Below are 21,009 nucleotides of genomic sequence, written 5' to 3'. Positions count from 1 at the left end.
ATATAAATATTTCCGATTTTGGAAAAAAGTTTATTTTGTTAATTCAAATTTTTGAATTTCTGATTTTTTTATTTTTTATAGTTTTTCACTTCGAAAGTGATTATTCCGATCTGATCATGCCGTTTTCCACTCATAATATGAACACCAATTGGTTTATTATTCCTATTTTATAAAAAAATAAAATAAAAATAGAATCAACTTTTAAGAAACGAGTTCTATTGCAAAGGAATAACTAATCTGAAATGTTAAATGTAGTTTCACTTTTACTAATGTTGTTTTGACTTTGAACTTGATAATTTTGACATATTTTTATTTTGATTTTGGCAAAATTCGAAACACGAAAATTGTAGTCATTTGAGTTAGATTTCTAATCCAACTTAAATCCACTAGATTGGATGTTGTGTGACAAAGTTATGCATGAATGAGTCACATTTTGAATTTTAGATACCTCAATACATCAAAGTTGTAGGCAGTATCCATTGATTCATGTATATCTTTCTCGTTCGACATCCAATTTTGGTGGTTCAAGTTGGATTAGAAAACTAATTCAAAATACTACAAATTCTATTTTTCGTTTTTTGCAAAATTTGGAATTAAAAATGAACAAAATCACGTTTGAAGTCGTAACAATATTATTAAAGCTCGAACGACATTTATCGCATCCCATAATTAATACAAAATTGCCGAAAAAAATGAGTTTAGGATACATCGTGCAACAAATTAACGAATTTAGGTAAGTTTGTGCAAAGATTTTTTGTTTGAGGAGAAAAGTGCAAAACGATCCTTAGTTTATGAGCAAACTGCTTTTTACTCTTAGAACTATTTTATTTTCGTATTGTGAATAAAACTAATATTTAAGATAGTATCATTTTCAAATATTAGATAAAATCATTTACATCATTAAATATTGGGTAATTGACACTTTGCACCCTTAAATTAGATGCTATTGGCACTTTGCATCCTTAAATTGAAAAAATAGCACTTTGCACCTCCAATTACAGTATGCTTAGCACTTTGCACCCTACTACACTTTTTGACTAAATATATGACTTACAACCGGTTTTATGGGTATCAAGAGGGGCAAATTTGGTATTTTTTTTTTTTTTTTTTCCCCTTATTTCTCACAAAACTAAAGTACTAAACATCATTTTCTTATCTTTCTTCATTATTATTTATTCAACTCAATCGTCCCCTTTTCTCCTAGCTTTTGAGTTGTGTCGAGTTTCAAATTAACAAAATATGTATCTCTAAATATAGTATAGCGTGTGATTAAAAAGACAAGTAATTAATTGCAAAAAATATTTTTATCACTAGATCAAGTATTCATATAATTGTTTATAATTTATTTTTTTCTTGTATATTTTTATTTATTAAAATCAATTATGAAAAATAAATTGACTATACAAAATATGTGTAAACTTGTCAAAATGTTTGATGAATTTAAAAGGTGATTAAATAATAGAATCAAAATTTTCACTAATTAACTTGATGAATTCTTCAAAAGCTTTAAAAAAGTATAAATTTAAATACTCAAATCGGGTGATGAATGTCTTAAAACAAAACAAAAAAAATAATTGTAATTAATTATTTGAAATGATGAATTCAACTATAACGTCAACAAACAAACAATAAATCCAAAGATGAGTCCAATAAGGACTCGTTTGGTTGCCGAGATAAGTACCAAAACCCTTGAGGTATAATTGAATTAAGAAAAACCCTCATGCATATGCATCCGACAAGCAGTGGCCAAGCAATGCAATCTGCAAATTCAGTCATTCAATTAAGGTACTCACATACCCATAATAATGAATAAAAACTATGACAAATTAACAAGGAACAAAAAAAAAAAAAAGAATTATTAATTAGCAAGAAAAACACCCACGCTCCTAATAATGTTGATCACTTAATTAATAAAAAAATTAAAATGAGGTCAGATTGCTGATCAAGTAATGTATTGCACATTTCACATGCTGCGAGATCAAAAATTATAAAACAAGAGCTTCAAATGTGCCTTCTGGTATTGTTCTATATTGCTCCTTTGTATTTTTATGGAGGACCATTAAGTTGCATAGAACATTCTATACATAGTTTATTTCCCGTTTCACTTTAACGATTATATACCATGAACAGTAAATATGACATATATGTTTTCCTTTCCTACTAACCAACACAAATTTTTCAAAAAAAAATAATCAGGATCATCATTGATTCTGGAGCATCAAGAAAATGCAACTCATTTGTAGGATAAATAATTGTATTACTATTGCATCTAGTTAGTACCTCGAATATTTATACACACACATAATCATAATTAAAAATACGTTAGAAATACAAGTTGGCTAGGGTGTATTAATTGAGAGATTACCTTGTCACAATATTTTTTTTTTCATATTATCCTTGATAGCAATTGCTTCTATGCAAACATCAGAGGCAGCTATGTAATTGGCTTGGAGTTTTTCCACTTGTTCAGCAGCATCATCATATTTTTTCTTGAATTCCGTAACAGCTGCTTTAGCTTTTATGGAACTCTCATTAAATATATCAAGCTCCTTGCGTGAAACAACCTGCACACACCAAAACCAAAACCAAGATAGCAAATCCATTATCCGCTCTAATATGTAATGTATGTATGTTTTATAGATACAATCAAACAAGTTTTGTCGAAAAATAACATCAAGTATGTATGTATGTATACCTTTAAAAAATCTTCGGCCTCGTCTCTCACTTCACGATACTGCCTGATTCCATCTTCGTCTTTGATATCAAAGAAAGAAGAAGAAGATAATTTTTCGCGACGTTGGCTCAGTCGAGAGATTTCACGCTTGAGCTTTTTCCTTACCTCCAATGCAAGAACATCATGTTTTATCTTATTTTCTAGGTCACATATCTGCAAAATTTAATCTTTTTAGGAAAAAACAATCTTTTTTTCTCTCTAATCCAAAAAGAAAGAATAGAATTTTCATGCGTACCTGATTTTTGATACCGTCAATAGATAATGCATTTCCGGCTTTGGTAACAATAGATTGAAGATAATCTATTTCCATATGCCTTGACTTCAATAATTCACTTGCATTTATGTCCTTTTGCTTGAGATAATCATAATAAACACCAAGAATATCATTGTCCGCCTGCAAATTGGCCGAGAATACCATTACATTTTGTATTATAAAAAAAAAATCAATTAACGAAAAAAAAAGACAGCTTACTAATTTCTCTACGACTTGTAACTGAACAACATCACTTTTTTTGGCATTTTCATCAGAGGCAGCTATGTAATTGGCTTGGAGTTTTTCCACTTGTTCAGCAGCATCATCACATTTTTTCTTGAATTCCGTAACAGCTGCTTTAGCTTTTATGGAACTCTCATTAAATATATCAAGCTCCTTGCGTGAAACAACCTGCACACACCAAAACCAAAACCAAGATAGCAAATCCATTATCCGCTCTAATATGTAATGTATGTATGTTTTATAGATACAATCAAACAAGTTTTGTCGAAAAATAACATCAAGTATGTATGTATGTATACCTTTAAAAAATCTTCGGCCTCGTCTCTCACTTCACGATACTGCCTGATTCCATCTTCGTCTTTGATATCAAAGAAAGAAGAAGAAGATAATTTTTCGCGACGTTGGCTCAGTCGAGAGATTTCACGCTTGAGCTTTTTCCTTACCTCCAATGCAAGAACATCATGTTTTATCTTATTTTCTAGGTCACATATCTGCAAAATTTAATCTTTTTAGGAAAAAACAATCTTTTTTTCTCTCTAATCCAAAAAGAAAGAATAGAATTTTCATGCGTACCTGATTTTTGATACCGTCAATAGATAATGCATTTTCGGCTTTGGTAAAAATAGATTGAAGATAATCTATTTCCATATGCCTTGACTTCAATAATTCACTTGCATTTATGTCCTTTTGCTTGAGATAATCATAATAAACACCAAGAATATCATTGTCCGCCTGCAAATTGGCCGAGAATACCATTACATTTTGTATTATAAAAAAAAATCAATTAACGAAAAAAAAAGACAGCTTACTAATTTCTCTACGACTTGTAACTGAACAACATCACTTTTTTTGGCATTTTCATCAATTTGTAGCTCTTCAAATGTAGGTCTGATTGATTTTCCTAGAACATTCATACTGTCTCTGTGGATGTGTCTTTGCTGTGGCAATTCTAGAACAAATATCAAAAGTTAATATACATACAATGTATTATAATATAAAGAGTATGTAAATATGACACAAAATAAAATCTTAAAAGAAAAAGAAAATTAAATCGGGAAGACCATCAATTGTTCAGCTTATTCTTTCTATATATTTAAATTAAATGATTTTGTGAGTCTAATTCAAAGAAACAAGGGATGGTGATTTTGTGAGTCTAATTCCAATAAAAATAAATTAAAAAAAAAAAAACAAAAACAAATCTCTGAAAGTAAATCGAATTGCGAATTATAATTTCTAGCAACACGAGTATTTGAGAAGGCATCTTAAATCTTCTAATCTCGTTTCAAACGTAAAGCCCCAAAATTTGATTACATCAAAATTATAAACAATATATATTTTTGCATCAAAAACCCAATCGGATTTCGATTCTGAACTACCAAATCGAAGAAAAATAAAACAACAACAAAAATAAAATAAGAACAAAAACGAAAGAAGGTACCTTTACGGTTAGAGATTCAAAAATCGAAGGAGAACAGAAAGCGCAGGATAAGTTGATGGTAGAAAGGAGAGATGAACGGGGTATATATATATTATATATATAATAAAGAAAAAGGAAAGGGAATAAGAAAAAAAAAAAAAAAAAAAAAAGGAAATTGTCGGTAAAAAAGGGAAAAAGAAAAAAAAAAAAAAAAAGAAAAAGGAAAGGAAAAAAAAAAAGGAAATTGTCGGTCAAAAAAGGGAAAAAGAATAAAAAAAAAAAGGAAAAAAGGACCGGAAAGAAAGGATTTTGTTAGGGCATCTCCTGTCGATGGGGGGCGGCTCCCCCGGGGCTCCCCCTCCCCCTCCCCCGACCCCAACCCATTTCTCGTCCAGCCGATCAATCTCTTTCTTCCAATTTTTTCCATCACCACTCTCACCATATAATAATAATAATAATAATAATAATAATAATAATAATAATAATAATAATAATAATAATAATAATAATAATAACAACAACAACACGTAATGTTAATATAATTAATAGAATATTTACAATAAAATTACTATTTTAAATTAAAAAGATCGAATTAGAGAAAAAATAAATGAGAAAACTGAAGTAAAATAAAAAAAAATAATAATAAAATGAAAATAAATAAAGAAAAAAGAAAGAAACAAAAAACAAAAAAAAAAGAAAAAACTAAAATAAAAAAAAAGAAAAGATACAAAATAACAAAAGAAAAAAGAAATAAAAAAGAAATTGCTACATGGAAAGAGAAGGAAAAAGAAAAAAGAAAAAAAAAAAAAAAAAAAAAAAGGTGGAGCGTGAAGCTCACGTGAGAGAGAGGAGAGTGAGAGCCCAGGGCTTGTGCCTGGGCTCAATTCACCCCCCCAGCCACCCCAGCCCCCCACCCCAGCCCCACCCCAGCCTCACCCCCTACTCACTAAACACCCCAGCCCACCCCCACCCCCACCCCTCCCCCAATCCATAGGAGATGCCCTTAGGAGACGGGCTAAACAAGAGTATTAGGGTTTTCAACCTAGTTTTTCGAATTTGCAGTTTGGTCCTAGAGTTAGGAATTTTAACCTAGTTTTTAGAATTTGCAATTTAGCTTTTCCTTATTTACCTAACTACATTTTAACCGTGCGATGCAGGTGATATTATTTCAAAAGTGAAAAAAAATAATCAATTTAATATATAATAAGATTTAACAAATCGAATGTCTATATTTATCTCTTAAAATTTGAGATATATAGATGAAAAATAGGAAATTGATAGTTGTTGAAAACTATAGTTAGAAATTAGTATGCATCAGAAAACAAACACACAAGCACGTTTACGGGCAATGCCCAACATTTATATTAATTTCCCACAAAGAATACAAAGCAGACTAAGGTGCACACACAAAATCCTCACTCAGAACGCCCACAATTGCAATCTGAACTCTCTAATGCTAGATTGGTCGGATTTGTGCACTATAGCCAAATAAATACAATTACCCAGAATCCACACATAGTGGATGGCAATTCCCTCAATTAAAGTATCCATTTTACCCCCAAAATCACCATATTAGGTTAAATCATTGCTCTTTGGGGGGAATATTCTCCCTATTCCATTCCCAAATCGGCGCATAGTGGTTATCCGATTCCACGTTCGTCAAGTTATCTTCGCGCCTTCTAAAAATAGCAATCTGCGAAGCAAAACCAGGCTCCACGTCAGCAGCACCACCAACACCGCTGAAGTCAAGCCCGTAATTATGGGTTGCCACCAGGTCAGCAGCCCAGCTCTCAAACTGTGCCCGCGTCCATTCGAATTTGTGATCATGGTTTCGAAACTTACAAACCTGTGTCTGATTCTTTTCGTCCGGGTCCTCTGTAGTACAACCTTGGAGAATAACATTGTACTCGTAATTTGGAGTTGAGACAATCAGGATTTTCGGACGGAAACAGCTCAGCACTACTTCGCCAAATAAGCTCGCTTCTTCTTCCTCCAAAAGAGTGTCTACTTTTGTTGGTACCTCTAATTCTCCCATCCCCAAGCTTGGCAACATTCGTGGGTGGTTTAAATGCATAAAGAACTTTGAATTGTCTGTGAATTTATGAAATTTAATGTAGGTGTTATGAAGAATACACGATTCCATTTTGACTGTATTCATGAAATTGTTTATATTCATTAAGAGATTAACGTATTAATCTTGGTATTTTATGTTTTTTTATCAAGTATTTAAATTAAGATTTGTTTATGTAACTGTAAGTTTTAGCAAAAGTATGGTAGCCGTAGGGGCTCATTTTAATCAGTTTTTTTAGCAGTTTATTTACCATATAATTGGTCCGACTTTTAAACACTTGCATTCCTAAATAAATAGAGTATTAGTCTGCATTAATTTTATTCCAATCCGTGCATCGCACGGGTCAGATTACTAGTAAGATTTTAATATTTGAAGAAATAACCTGTGCCAAAATATCATTAGACGACTTCCCAGGTGATAAGTATATAATTTTGTTCATGTATACATGATTCCAATTCCCAATTTGGTTCCTTATAATTTTTTGTGTCAATAGGGCAGGCCCGTTCCTATGAATTCGGGGGCCCAAGGCGAATTCTGTAGATATTTGAAACGGGGGCCCCTAGCAAGAGCAACATTGTTTTTTTTTCTGTTCGAAGTAATTAAAACATAGTAGGTTAAAAAAACTTGAATGGTACGGGGGGCATCGCCCCCGATTTTTTTTAGAGTTGTTGAATGTAAGTTTTACACTCAATTTATATTTTCTCATGAGGGTTTTTGTGGAATTTTATTTATTGAATGATGTTTAATGACTTGGTTATTATATTTTAGGTACATATTGAAGAATCGGGAGTCTAGAGGATGGAACGGTAAAGAACTGGCAAGGGAAGACAACCAACTGCAGACCAAAAATAGAACTGAGACGCCCGTCTGGAGATTTCAGCAGATTCTCCGACGGGTCGTCCCGGGAGGAAAAATAATCTAATAGAAGGTTGAGACGGTCGTCTGAGAAAATGAACTAAATTTCGGACGGCCGTCTGTAGTTCCTCGACTACGCATTATAGGAATTTTAATTGCACAAGGAAACTCCTATATATTCAAGTACTAAGTACACCTATATAAGATAATCACAATTACGAAAATCTGGATTTTTTTTACGCAATCTTAAAACAAGAAGAACGAGATAATGGAGAATCGAAGACAAAGAGTTGACGAATCTTCATCATAGTTCTTTTTTAATTTCTCTTTTCTGTCTTTTATATATAATCAATTAATACTAATGTATAAGGGCTATTTTTCCAAAATTGGGGGCCCCTAAAATTCGTAAAAAATCGGGGGCCCGAGGCGACCGCCTTTCTCGTCTCCCCTCAGAACCGGGCCTGCAATAGGGTCAGGAAGGCAATCGAAAAAAGTAATAACTACTTTTGCCGATGACTTCATTAGGCTCGGACGCATATTATTATTTTGTATCACCAATGGTGAGCATATTTTCGGGGAATCAATGTCTGAGAATGAAAGGAAAATAGCCGATGGAAATCAACAAAACATTTTGTCGATAGGCATAACAGAAGCTAGGGATCTTATCCCCTCAACTTCTCAACGCTAAAGCAAATTCGAGGTAACTTCATTAAATCATATGTTTTAATTTTAATTTATTCCATTTTATTAAATCCACATATCAAATTTAATTAAATTTTTTAATAGAAAAAAGAGTCCTACTACTACTATTATTATTATTATTATTATTATTATTATTATTATTATTATTATTATTATTATTATTATTATTATTATTATTATTATTATTATTATTATTATTATTATTATTATTATTATTATTATTATTATTATTATTATTATTATTATTATTATTATTATTATTATTATTATTATTATTATTATTATTATTATTATTATTATTATTATTATTATTATTATTATTATTTCAAATAAGGGGGTCAACCAATACATATTTATAATTTATTTGAAATTGTTGTACAGGCTAAAATTAAAACAAGTAGGAAATCATCCCTTGTTTTGGGATGAAGAAAAGAAGCATTTATTTATTCGAACCGTAAGCGATGCACTCGTCTTCGAGAAAAAAGACCCTCGGAAAAAACGTCGCCTCACTAAATCAATTGAGAAACGGAAACGAAAAGTTTTCGAGGGTTCATGGGATTTGAAGTTAGATGCAGTTGTCATCAATAATATTATGACCGGAGAAGCCTGGTACGACTTTGGTTTACTATGTGATCTACTAAGATTTATACGAAACGAATTGGCCCATTATATGGACCAAATAATTGGAAGGAATCCTACAGAAGTTTAAAACTATTTCTCATGTCTATTTCCAAACCTTTTGATTGAGGTGTACCTAGAAATGTCTGCAGTGAGACACAGATCAGACTTTAAGAAGTTCTACAATTGAACTAATTGTCTTTAACTAGATTTTGTATTGTTTTGACAGATTATATGTATATATATATATATATATATATATATATATATATATATATATATATGTAACATGTATCATCTTCAAATGTATCACAGAAAGACACTGATTGAGCACCCAAGAAAAAAAGAGATGCTGACAACTCGTCATTATGATAAATTATCAATTTAACTAAAATTAGCAGATTATTATATGTTATGGAAGTTTTACTAGCTAACTTAGCAATGTTTAGTATAGAATTTTTTCGGCCTACTTTACATTTTCTCCTAGAAGCTATAAATAAATGTTTCTATGGGCAGCACATTAATACATAATTTGACAAAGAAAATGACACAGCAAGTTGCCTTAATTGAAATAAAAGAAAACGCGTAAGATTTTTCACAAAATTATAGGTTCGTCCTAATAGTTATATTTAGATTTAAAATAAACAATCAATTATTATATGAAAGTCACACATCCCACTGCTTTAACGATTTCCTCAAGTTCGTAAATCACAAATGTAAATATCAAGATTTTTCCATAAATTGAACACTAACTTAAATAACAAATAACAGTAGCAAAACATATGATTCGTTGAATGAGATAAACCACAATTAACACATAATTTCTTGTTTTAGTGGCTGCTGACGTCTGACAGGGGCTGCAAGAGACGGTAAACACGATCCGTTAATTATTAAAGTATAGCCCAAAAGAATATTCTAAAAAACTAGGTTAAAATTCCTAACTTTAGGACCAAACTGCAAATTCGAAAAACTAGGTTGAAAACCCTAATAATTCCTTTTCTTCTTTTCCTTCTTGTTGTTAATTTGTCATAGTTTTCATTATTATGGCTACTGCTTGTCGGATACATATGCATGCATGAGGGTTTTTGGTAATTCAATTATACCTCAAAAGGGTTTCGATAATTATCTTGACAACTAATTAAAGGGTTTTTCAGTAATTTTATATAGCATTCCAATTTCATTCCAAATAAATTCGAAAGAATCAAAAATCGGAATGGAAAATATGATTCCAAATTCGGATATTTTCGGATCAAAATTTGCGGAATTCGGAAATTCCATTCCGATTTTCACCCCTAACCTTAGGTCCGTATACATACTTTAGTGCAAAAAAAAATGTAATAATTTTCATATTATGTTTATTAAAAAAAAATAAAAAAATATTAGGCTAGTGCATATTCAATATTAGAAAGTGTTTGTAAATTGAAATATAAATTTAACCAAAAATAAGTAAACGCCAGTACGATAGTTTGCATCCGTCAACTTCATTACGTACGAGTAAGCCAAAACATTTTTGGATTTGAATTTCAGTTTATAAGTATTTGTTGTAAATAGAGACATATATAATAAGGTCATAAGTAAAAATATATGTATACACACACTGACACACATACATACATTTAGCGATAATTGAGAATCTGACCGAAGAATCTATATCTATATAATATATAAAAGTTGAATTGCATGCCTAATTGATTGACATTTGTCAATTTCAAATGATGACATGTCCTTAATTTGATCCAATGTGGCAAATTGATTGGTGAAAATAAATCATCAAAAAACATGTCACTATTTTCCAAAATTAAAAAGATATTAATTATTTAATTATATTTTTATATCATACCATTTATAAAATACTTTAAATATATCAACTTTATTGGAAAACTCTAAATAGTTTTATGGGTAAATTACAAACACCCCCCTGAGGTATGACCAAATTACAAAAACACCCCTCTTGTTTGGATAATTACAACCACCCCCCTCAATTCATCAAATTTCGTGGAATCTTCGAGATTATATGGAATATTATCACTTTTGTACCCGTTTTATCCTATTCAAACTCTACATTATGAAGCAAGATTACCATAATATGTGATTTTTAGCTTGTATATATCAGTTTGTGGTGCATCAAAAACTGTATTTTTTACACAAAGAGTACAAACTAGAGCACATTTCACGGAATGTAGATGACTATGTTGAATTTGGCACCATAAAGGTAAGAAAAAATCATAGTTGAGGGGGTAGATGTAATTATCCAAACAAGAGGGTTTTTTTTGTAATTTAACCATACCTCAGGGGGGTATTTGTAATTTACCCTAGTTTTATTTTTTAATTTAATTTCAATAGTAATTAATTTAATTTAAATTCAATTTAAAATCTTCACCTATTATAATTGTATGATTGACGGTGTTACGAAAATTGTGTATTTTAATTCATAAACTTGGATTTATATAAACAAAATATTGCAGAATAAATCATTTGATATTATACATTATACATGAACATGACCAGAGAATGTGTATCGTAAAAATTTCCCTGATGGTTGCTTCCATCTTACATCGACCCCCTTACGGTGTGATTTTTCACGGAATTTTTTTTTATTACGTGGAATATTCACCGAAAATGCAGATTCTACCTTGCACACGATATTTGTTTATGGTACTTTTCAAAGACAAAAATTACCGTAAGGGGCACTTTACACGAAAGATTTTTTCTTCTTAAAATCTTCACAACTTTTTAGTATTACTATTACCTCCCCTAAAGGTATTTTTTGTATTTAAAAAGTAAGATAAAAGAAATGTCACGTCTGCAAGGGTAGAATCCACATATTACATGGAATAAAAAAAGATTCCGTAAAAAATCACACCATAAGGGGGTCGTGTAAGACATAAACAAACATCTGGGGGATTTTGGTAATTACCGATAAATAGGGGTGCTTTCCGTAATTTAGCCTAAGTTCATGAGGATTTTCATAATTTATCCTATTAACAACGATTATCGTTCTTTTCACGTCTTAATGTTTGCTTATACCCTTACATTATTTCAAATAATTTTAATGTCAGTTTGATAATATAATTAAATATTAATTTCTAATATATTTAATATGTGTTTCTTGATGTATCAGGTACCACACATAAGGAATTTGATATAAAAGTTGCGACATTGAATAATTGTTTATTATACAAAATAATAGATCATTGCAAAAACATTGATGCAAAATCAAAATTAGGATTGTGATTAGTATTAGCATTAGAATTACGATTATAATTAATATTCTTTGAATTAGTATTGGTATTAATACTATGATTAGTAGTATTATAATTAATATTAGGATTAGGATTATGATTATGATTAAGATTAGTATTAGAATTATAATTAAGATTATGATTATTGATTAGTACTACAATTAGAGACATGTATTAGTATTATGATTATGATTAGCATTAGGATTAGGATTATGGTTAGAATTATAATTATAATTGTAATTAGAATTAACATTAGCATTAGCATTAGTATTATCAGTAGTAAAATTATTAGGATTATAATTAATGTTAGAAATAGGTTTAGGATTAGAATTATGATTAGGATTATAATCATGGTTAATGTTATATATGAATATGATTGGGAACAGGATAAGGATTTGGATAATATTAGTATTACACTTATAATCAACATAAGCATATCCAGATTAACATTAACATTAAAATTAGTATTAGAATTAGAATATGTACATTAGCATTAACATTAACAATATTAACATATTAGTATAAGAAATGGTATTAATATCAGTATTAATATTAGTATTAATATTAGTATTAGTAATAATATTAGTAATAGTATTAGTATTAATATTAGTCTTAATATTAGTGTTAATATTAGTTTTAGTATTAGTATTAATATTAGTATTAATATTAATATTAATATTAGTCTAAATATCAATATCGGTATCAATATCAGTATCGGTATAATTATCGATATCGACATTAGTATCGGCATCAGTATCGGTATGGGTATCGGTATCAGTATCAATATCAATATCAATATCAATATCAATATCAATATCATATCTGTATCAGTACCAATATCAGTTTCAGTTTCAGTATTTGTATCCGTATTAGTATTAGTATTAGTATCAGTATCAATATCAACATTTGTATCAATATCAGTATCAGTATGAGTATGCGTATCAGTATCAATATCAATATCATTATCAGTATCGATATTAGTACCACTATTAGTATCAATATTAGTACCAATATCAACATCAACATTAATATCAGTATTAGTATGAGTATCAATATGATTGTTAGTACTTGTATGAGCATGAGTATCAATATTAGTATGAGTATCAGTATTGTACGACGAGTATCAATATGAGTATCAATATTAGTATTAGTATTACTATTAGTATCACTATGAGTATCGGTATTAATATCAGTATCAATATTGATATCAGTATTAGTATTAGTATTAGTATTAATATTAATATTGCTATGAGTATCAGTATTAGTGTAAGTATCAGTATTAATATTAGTATTAATATAATATTACTATGAGTATCAGTATGAGTATAGTATTAGTATCAGTATCATAATTATTATTGTTATTAGTATCAGTATTAGTCTTAGTATTAATTAGTACTAGCATTTTTTCCCCGTGCCGATGCACGGTATCGAATTTTAAAAGTGAAAAAAAAAAATAATCAATTTAACAAATTGAATTTCTATCTTTATTTTTTATGATTTGGGATATATTTATGAAAAAACAGGAGGTTGGAGTATTTTTCACGATTTATCAGTTTGATAATTGTTGAAAATATAGTTAAAATTAGTAAAAAACAAAAGTTAAAAATAAATAATTACAGAAATGTCATTAGGGTTTTTTAGGGTTGCCCAACGTTTCTTTCTTTTATATATAAGATTAGTATTACTATTAGTATTAATATTAGTATCAATATCACTATTAGTATCACTATAAGTATCAATATTATTATTAGTTTTAGTCTCAATATTAGTCTTATTCTTAGTATTAGTATTAGTATTAGTATCAATATAACTATCATTATCAATGAAAGTATCGGTGTTATTATCAGTATTAGTATCAATATTAGTATTATTCTTAGTATTAGTATTAGTATCAATATGAATATTAGTATTAGTACGTATTAGTATTATTATTAGTATTGGTATGAGTATGAGTATTAGTATTAATATTAGTATTAGTATCAGTATTAGTATTAATATTAGTATTAGTATTAATATTAGTATTAGTATTAGTATTAGTATCAGTATCACTATAATTATCATTGTAAGTATCAATATTATTATTAGTATTAGTATCAATATTAGTTTTATTCTTAGTATTAGTATTAGTATCAATATGAATATTAGTGTTAGTATTAGTTTTATTATTAGTATTAATATTTGTATTGGTAAGAGTATGAGTATTAGTATTAGTATCAGTATTATTATTAGTATTAGTATTACTATTAGTATCACAATTAGTATTAATATTTGTGTTAGTATCATTATTAGTATCGGTATTAATATTATATTAATATCAGTATTAGTATTAGTGTTAGTATTGGTATTAGTATTAATATTAGTATTAGTATTAGTATTAGTATTAGTATTAGTATTAGTATTAGTATTAATATTAGTATTAGTATTAGTATTAGTATTAGTACCAGTATTTGTACCAATATTAGTATTAGTATCACTATTAGTATTAACATTAGTATTAGTATTAGTATTAGTATTTAATATTAGTGTTAGTATTAGTATTAGAATTAGTATTAGTATTAATATTAGTATTAGTATTAGTATTAGTATTAGTATTAGTATTAATATTAATGTTATTAGTATTAATATTAGCATTAGTATTAGTATGAGTATGAGTATCAGTATTAATTGAATTAGTATCACTATTGGTAACAATATTGGTATCAGTATTGATATCGGTATTGGTATCAACATTGGTACCAGTACTGATAGTGGCATATACATCATATCTCTTTTGCTATATTTATAAGTTTTATTGTTGTTTGAGTAATGTGCATCACTAATTGAACGCCATTAGTCATAAACTTGCAAATTATTTGAATATCTATTGTGTTACTTCTCTGCTACCGTGTTGTTACCTTAGTTATTTTGCAGAAGATTCACATGTTGTAGTAGATTGCAATCCAAAAAATAGAGTTATACCATATGTTTTAAATGATTTCACTTAATCTTGATATCGTGTTTTGCGCGCTTCATGCTTTCTTATTTGTAATATATAACTTAATTTTATATGTTACAACTCTAAATTAAGAGATAAAGTTTGTTTTTTATTTCCTTCCATTTTGTTTTCCTTGAATTGGTATTGTTATAAAGAGATAGTCGTTTACATAACTTTATTTTTCTTATTGTGAAACTGACCTCCGTGCAACGCACGGGTGAAATACTAGTTATTGTACTAACCAAATATTAAATAAGATTTAATCATGGCTTGTCTAATCATATTAAACCAATGTCACAAAAAACAAGAGACAATAATGTGAAGGAATGTCACAAATGTTTTTCATTCATATTCTAACCATATAAAAATAACATTTACTTACGCATATAATCAATAGGAAACATATCCATGATGAATTTTGCTTCTTGTTTGCTTTTCAAGCAGCATCATTTTATTCTTTTTCTTGACTAGTAGTGGGTACAAAGGGGGTTTCATAATCAGGGTGAAGTGAACAACCGTCTAAACTCCCAAATCGATTCATTGTACTGCTTTCGTTGTATTTGGCATACTCTACGCGAAGTCGATACCATTTGTTCCACCTTTGCATAAAATTTTCCACCTATAATACATACATCAATAATTGAGAATTAATATAAACTTTTTCGAGAGATTCCTTCAACTTAAACAAAACCTTCTGGAAAAAAAAAAAAAACATAACTTACATTGTGCTTGCAGTAGCGGGAAAGCTGCATTGGATCACTAGGGATTTCATTTGTAATAGGGGCAAAATCAGTATCCGACAAGCATTCCGCAAACATTGCAATCTGCGATTTCAGTCAATCATTTAAGATACTCACATAAGCATAATAATAAAAATTATGACAAATTAACAACAAGAAAAAATATAAAATTTTAAAGAATCAAGTCAAGATTGATGATCAAGTAATCTTTTACATATTTCACATGCTGCCAAATCAAAAATACAAAACAAGAGCTTCGAATGTGCCTTGTGGTTTACCCCCACCAAACAGGAAGACAAGGAAAAAAAGAAAAAGGAAAAATTTGATCTGAAATCACATCAGAAAATTAGAATGGCGAAAACAGGGAAGATAACAGAGAGAAAAATTATATTTGACAGAGACAAAGAAATCTTTACAAATCTGGTGAAAATCAGAAGATTGTGTTATATTGCTCTTTCGTATTATGGAGGACCTTTAAGTTGTATAGACGTTCTATGCCTAGTGTATTCCACTTTCTGAACGGTAAATATGACACATCAGATTTCTTTTTCTGCCAACCAACACGAATTTTTCAAATTTTAATATATTGTATTACTATTGCATCTAGTTAGTACCTCGATTACATATACACACACACACACACACATAATCATAATTAAAAATACGTTAGAAATTCTCATGATAAAATAAGTTAGCTAGGGTTTATTAATTGAGAGATTACCTTTTCACAATATTTTTTTTTCATATTATCCTTGATAGCAATTGCTTCTATGCAAACATGAGAGGCAGCTCTGTAATTGGCTTGGAGTTTTTCCACTTGTTCTGCGGCATCATCAATTTTTTTCTTGAATTCCCTAACAGCTGCTTTAGCTTTTATGGAACTATCGGTCAATATAGCAAGCTCCTTCCGTAAAACAACCTGCCACCAAAACCAGATAGCAAAATCATTCTCCGCTCTAATATGTATGTATGTTTTATAGATATAATCAAACAAGTTAACGAAACATAATATATAATATCACCTATGTATGTATACCTTTAAAAACTCTTCGGCCTCCTCTCTCACTTCACGATACCGACGTTGGCTCTCCAATGCAATAACATCATGTTTTATCTTATTTTCTAGGTCACATATCTGCAAAATTTAATCTTTTTAGGAAAAAACCAATCTTTTTTTTCTCTCTAATCCAAAAGAAAGAATAGAATTTCCATGCATACCTGATTATTGATATGCACAATAGATAATGCATTTCCCAGTTTGGTAACAATAGATTGCAGATGATCTATTTCATTAAGCTTTGCCTTCAACAAACCACTTGCATTTATGTCCTTGATGTTGAGAAAATTATAATAAACACGAAGAATTTCATTGTCCGCCTGCAAATTGACCAAGAATACCATTACATTTGTGACATAAAAAAACAAAATCAATTAATGAAAAAAAGACGACTTACTAATTTCTCTTCGATTTGTAACTGAATAGCATCCCTGGTTTTGATCTTTTCATCAATTTGTAGCTCCTCAATTGCACGTAGGAGCGATTCGTGGAGAGAATCCCTACTAATCGGTGGGAATTTAATCAAATACCTGAATGACTCTGTGGCAGCGTCAATATTCATACTGTCTCTGTGACACAAAATAAAATCTTTAGGAAAAAAGAAAATTAAATCAGGAAGACCAATCAATTGTTCAGCTTATTCTTTCTATATATATATTTAAATTTTGAGAGTCTAATTCAAAGAAACAAGGGATGGTGATTATGTGAGTCTAATTCCAATAAAAATAAATTAAAAAAGAAGAAAAAAAAAAAGAAACTCTGAAAGTAAATCGAATTGCGAAATATAATTTCTAGCAATATGGGTATTTGAAAAGGGATCTTAAATATTCTAATCTCGTTTCAAACGAGAAGCCCCAAAATCTGATTATATCAAAATTCTAAACAATATATTTTTGCAGCAAAAACCTAATCGGTTTCGATTCTGAACTACCAAATCGAAGAAAAATATAACAAGAACAAAAACAAAAAAAGGTACCTTTACGGGAGTAGAATGAGATTTCAACGGAAGAACGGTAATTGATTTACAGATCCAGAAATCGAAGGAGAACAGAAAGCGCAGGATAAATTTTAGATTGTAGAAAGGAGAGATGAACGGGGAGATGTATATATATATATATATATATATATATATATATATATATATATATATATATATGCACAGAACAAGACAAAAAAGGAAAGGGAATAAGAAATAAAAGGAATTGTCGGTAAAAAAAGGAAAAAAAAAAAAAAAAAAAAAGAAAAAAGAAAAAAAAAGGAAAAAAAAAAGGAAAAAAAAAAAAAGAAACGAAAAGAAAGAAAGACCGCAGCGGTCTACTTCTTAGAATTTGCGCTTTGGTCCTCAAAGTAGGGGTTTTAGCCTAGTTTTTAGAATATATAGCAGTTTATTGTATAGAAATTTAATTTCCTAAATTATAACATGATTGCTATGGTAAATAGGAGGTTCTCTATAGGAAATTCGAGATACAACCGTGATGTTGTTGCACACGCTTCAGATATTACCAAGTTTTATTTCAAAAATTACCAAGTTTTATTATTTAAAAAATTACCATGTTTTATTTCAAAAATTACCAAGTTTTATATATTATTGTATTTCAATTTCCTAAATTATTTGATGGACGATGATTATATAAAGGCACCTAAAGCTATTGTACTACATATATTATGAATAAGTGTCTATAAGTTTCCAACAACTAGAAAAACACGATGAACATGCTGTGGTTCGGAGAGTTCAAATATGAAACTAAGATTGGAAAAATGACGATAAGTGATCACGAAGTAATCGGAAGAGGAAGGAACACCACTGTATTGGAAGGAATTTACGATGGTCGTTCAGTGACTATCAAACGTTGTGGTCGATCGGTGGACAATGATATTTTGTTGAAGAAACAGGCCGATGCTATGATTATATATGATGTTCATCCAAATATTGTTCGATACATTGGAAAGGAAGAAGATCCATATTTCACATATCTCTGCGTAGAACGATGTACGTACAACTTAAGTGATTTCATTTGCCAAAGCCCTTTGAAATCCAAGTTGTGGACGATTATCGGCACTACATGCAATTCACCTGAGCCTATCCTCTATCCATCTGCACTTTTTTTACAGTTGATGAGGTATTCTCTAGACTATTTTTTATGTTAAATATTGTTATTTATTTGTTGTTTTAATATTTGATGTTGAAACATCACTTGCTTGAGTTGTTATTTGTTTCATTGTTCATATTTGTCCTATTGGAGATTGTGAAAGCTTTAGAAAGCTTTATATATGTTTAGATCTGGTTTTGGATTGGAGATCGTTTTTGATGCTGATCTTGGTGAGAATTAGGAGATGAATGTGATGGAAAATTACGTGAAAAAATATATTTAAAAATGGAAAAAGAAAGAAAAAGTGAATAAAAAGTTGCAGGTTGCATGTTTCCACTTACCACAGCTAACTCTTAACCGGCGAGTTTTATATTTTAACATAAAATATGTATTAATTAATTATGGGAGCCTAGCCGCCAAGTTTTTATTTAATATATCCATTGTGCTACCTATTATTTATTATATGTTAATTGCTTATTATATTTTATTATATGTTAATTGCTTATTATACGTTAATTGCAGGGACATTGTAATGGGATTGGATCATTTGCATTCAAAGGAATTTGTTCACGGGAACTTGAAGCCCACAAATATTTTAATAATTGAAGAAATAATGTGTGCCAAAATTTCATTAGACAATTGCCTAGGTGAGAACTATATAATTTTTTTTTCTCATGTATTTCCATTTTGGTTCCTTATTTTTTTTTTCTCATGTATTTCTATTTTGGTTCCTTATTTTTTTTTTCCAATAGGATGTCAATCGAAAGAAGCAATCACTAACGGAGAACAAACTTTTGCCGATGACTTATATAGTCTCGGACGTATATTGCTGTTTTGCATCAGCAATGGCAAATGCCCTTTTGCAGAATCATTGTCTGAGCATGAAATGCAAATAGCCAATAAACAAAACATTTTGTTGATAGATATAGTAGAAGCTAGGGATCTCATCACTCGACTTCTCAATGTTAAAGCACCCTCGAGGTAATTTCATTAAATCTTATGTTTTCGTTTTAATTTGTTCCATTTTATTAAATCCACATATCACATTTAATTATTTTTTTTGAATAGAAAAACGAGTCCTATTATTATTTCAAAATAAGGGGTCAATACATGATTTCATTAACATATTTAAATTTTATTTGAAATTGTTGTATAGGCTAAACTTAAAACAAGTTGTAAATCATCCCTTGTTTTGGGACGAAGAAAAGAAGCACTTGTTTCGGGTTTCGGGTTTCGGGTTTCGGGTTTTCGGGTTTTCGGGTTTTCGGGTTTTCGGGTTTTCGGGTTTGTGGGTTTTCGGGTTTTCGGGTTTCGGGTTTCGGGTTTCGGGTTTCGGGTTTTCGGGTTTCGGGTTTCGGGTTTCGGGTTTTCGGGTTTGCGGGTTTCGGGTTTCGGGTTTTCGGGTTTCGGGTTTCGGGTTTTCGGGTTTCGGGTTTTCGGGTTTCGGGTTTTCGGGTTTCGGGTTTCGGGTTTCGGGTTTCGGGTTTCGGGTTTCGGGTTTTCGGGTTTTCGGGTTTTCGGGTTTCGGGTTTCGGGTTTTCGGGTTTTCGGGTTTCGGGTTTCGGGTTTCGGGTTTCGGGTTTCGGGGTTGGGTTTCGGGTTTCGGGTTTCGGGTTTTCGGGTTTCGGGTTTCGGGTTTCGGGTTTTCGGATTCGGGTTTCGGGTTTCGGGTTTCGGGTTTCGGGTTTCGGGTTTCGGGTTTCGGGTTTTCGGGTTTCGGGTTTCGGGTTTTCGGGTTTCGGGTTTCGGGTTTTCGGGTTTCGGGTTTCGGGTTTCGGGTTTCGGGTTTCGGGTTTCGGGTTTCGGGTTTCGGGTTTCAGGGTTTTCGGGTTTCGGGTTTCGGGTTTCGGGTTTCGGGTTTCGGGTTTCGGGTTTCGGGTTTCGGGTTTTCGGGTTTCGGGTTTCGGGTTTCGGGTTTCGGGTTTCGGGTTTCGGGTTTCGGGTTTTCGGGTTTTCGGGTTTCGGGTTTTCGGGTTTTCGGGTTTTCGGGTTTCGGGTTTTCGGGTTTCGGGT

General features: G+C 30.4%; 3 protein-coding genes across 5 annotated transcripts; 1 reads left to right on the top strand and 2 right to left on the bottom strand.

Annotated features, from left to right (window-relative positions):
* Positions 1 to 1,505: 1,505 nt before the first annotated feature.
* On the bottom strand, positions 1,506 to 4,802 carry LOC105951410 (uncharacterized). 3 transcript variants are annotated; one of them, XM_088823436.1, is made up of 10 exons: positions 4,669 to 4,802; positions 4,040 to 4,179; positions 3,804 to 3,962; positions 3,530 to 3,721; positions 3,207 to 3,398; positions 2,970 to 3,128; positions 2,696 to 2,887; positions 2,446 to 2,564; positions 2,366 to 2,400; positions 1,630 to 1,760 (listed from the first exon to the last, which is right to left on the bottom strand). In XM_088823436.1, exons 2-9 carry the CDS (start codon positions 4,142 to 4,144, stop codon positions 2,370 to 2,372), a joined length of 1,149 nt encoding a protein of 382 aa, XP_088679562.1. In that variant the 5' UTR covers positions 4,145 to 4,179; positions 4,669 to 4,802; the 3' UTR covers positions 1,630 to 1,760; positions 2,366 to 2,369. The 3 variants fall into 3 exon arrangements, with proteins under 3 accessions (XP_088679539.1, XP_088679595.1, XP_088679562.1); XM_088823413.1 differs by having other exon boundaries at positions 1,506 to 1,760; positions 2,366 to 2,564; XM_088823469.1 differs by having other exon boundaries at positions 1,506 to 1,760; positions 2,366 to 2,564; positions 4,040 to 4,168.
* A 10,601-nt stretch (positions 4,803 to 15,403) lies between these two features.
* LOC105960569 (uncharacterized) lies at positions 15,404 to 18,024 on the bottom strand. The gene is made up of 7 exons (XM_012984760.2): positions 17,883 to 18,024; positions 17,304 to 17,475; positions 17,068 to 17,226; positions 16,886 to 16,984; positions 16,571 to 16,768; positions 15,832 to 15,933; positions 15,404 to 15,728 (listed from the first exon to the last, which is right to left on the bottom strand). The coding sequence occupies exons 2-7, from the start codon at positions 17,466 to 17,468 to the stop codon at positions 15,561 to 15,563; spliced, it is 891 nt and encodes a 296-aa protein (XP_012840214.2). The 5' UTR covers positions 17,469 to 17,475; positions 17,883 to 18,024; the 3' UTR covers positions 15,404 to 15,560.
* Positions 18,025 to 18,664: 640 nt separating this feature from the next.
* On the top strand, positions 18,665 to 19,977 carry LOC105960568 (serine/threonine-protein kinase/endoribonuclease IRE1-like; the record flags this gene model as incomplete). The annotated part of the gene is made up of 3 exons (XM_012984759.1): positions 18,665 to 19,026; positions 19,519 to 19,643; positions 19,749 to 19,977. Coding segments are annotated over exons 1-3 (716 nt in total), but the record flags the coding sequence as incomplete, so codon positions are not given.
* Between the last annotated feature and the right edge of the window lie 1,032 nt (positions 19,978 to 21,009).

This window comes from Erythranthe guttata, chromosome 1, assembly GCF_056151865.1.
Source record: "Erythranthe guttata isolate IM_541 chromosome 1, IM_541, whole genome shotgun sequence".
Taxonomy (NCBI): Eukaryota; Viridiplantae; Streptophyta; class Magnoliopsida; order Lamiales; family Phrymaceae; genus Erythranthe; species Erythranthe guttata.
Note: the sequence above shows the minus strand (reverse complement) of the source record. Positions and strands in the feature narration are given on the sequence as shown.

Coding starts and splice junctions, on each gene's coding strand:
- LOC105951410 (XM_088823413.1), bottom strand. CDS start 4,144: ATGAATGTTCTAGGAAAATCAATCAGACCTACATTTGAAGAGCTACAA. Junction 3,129..3,206: donor TACAAGTCGTAGAGAAATTA/GTAAGCTGTCTT, acceptor GCCAATTTGCAG/GCGGACAATGATATTCTTGG. Junction 2,888..2,969: donor TTGACGGTATCAAAAATCAG/GTACGCATGAAA, acceptor TAAATTTTGCAG/ATATGTGACCTAGAAAATAA.
- LOC105960569 (XM_012984760.2), bottom strand. CDS start 17,468: ATGAATATTGACGCTGCCACAGAGTCATTCAGGTATTTGATTAAATTC. Junction 17,227..17,303: donor TACAAATCGAAGAGAAATTA/GTAAGTCGTCTT, acceptor GTCAATTTGCAG/GCGGACAATGAAATTCTTCG. Junction 15,729..15,831: donor CCCGCTACTGCAAGCACAAT/GTAAGTTATGTT, acceptor TATGTATTATAG/GTGGAAAATTTTATGCAAAG.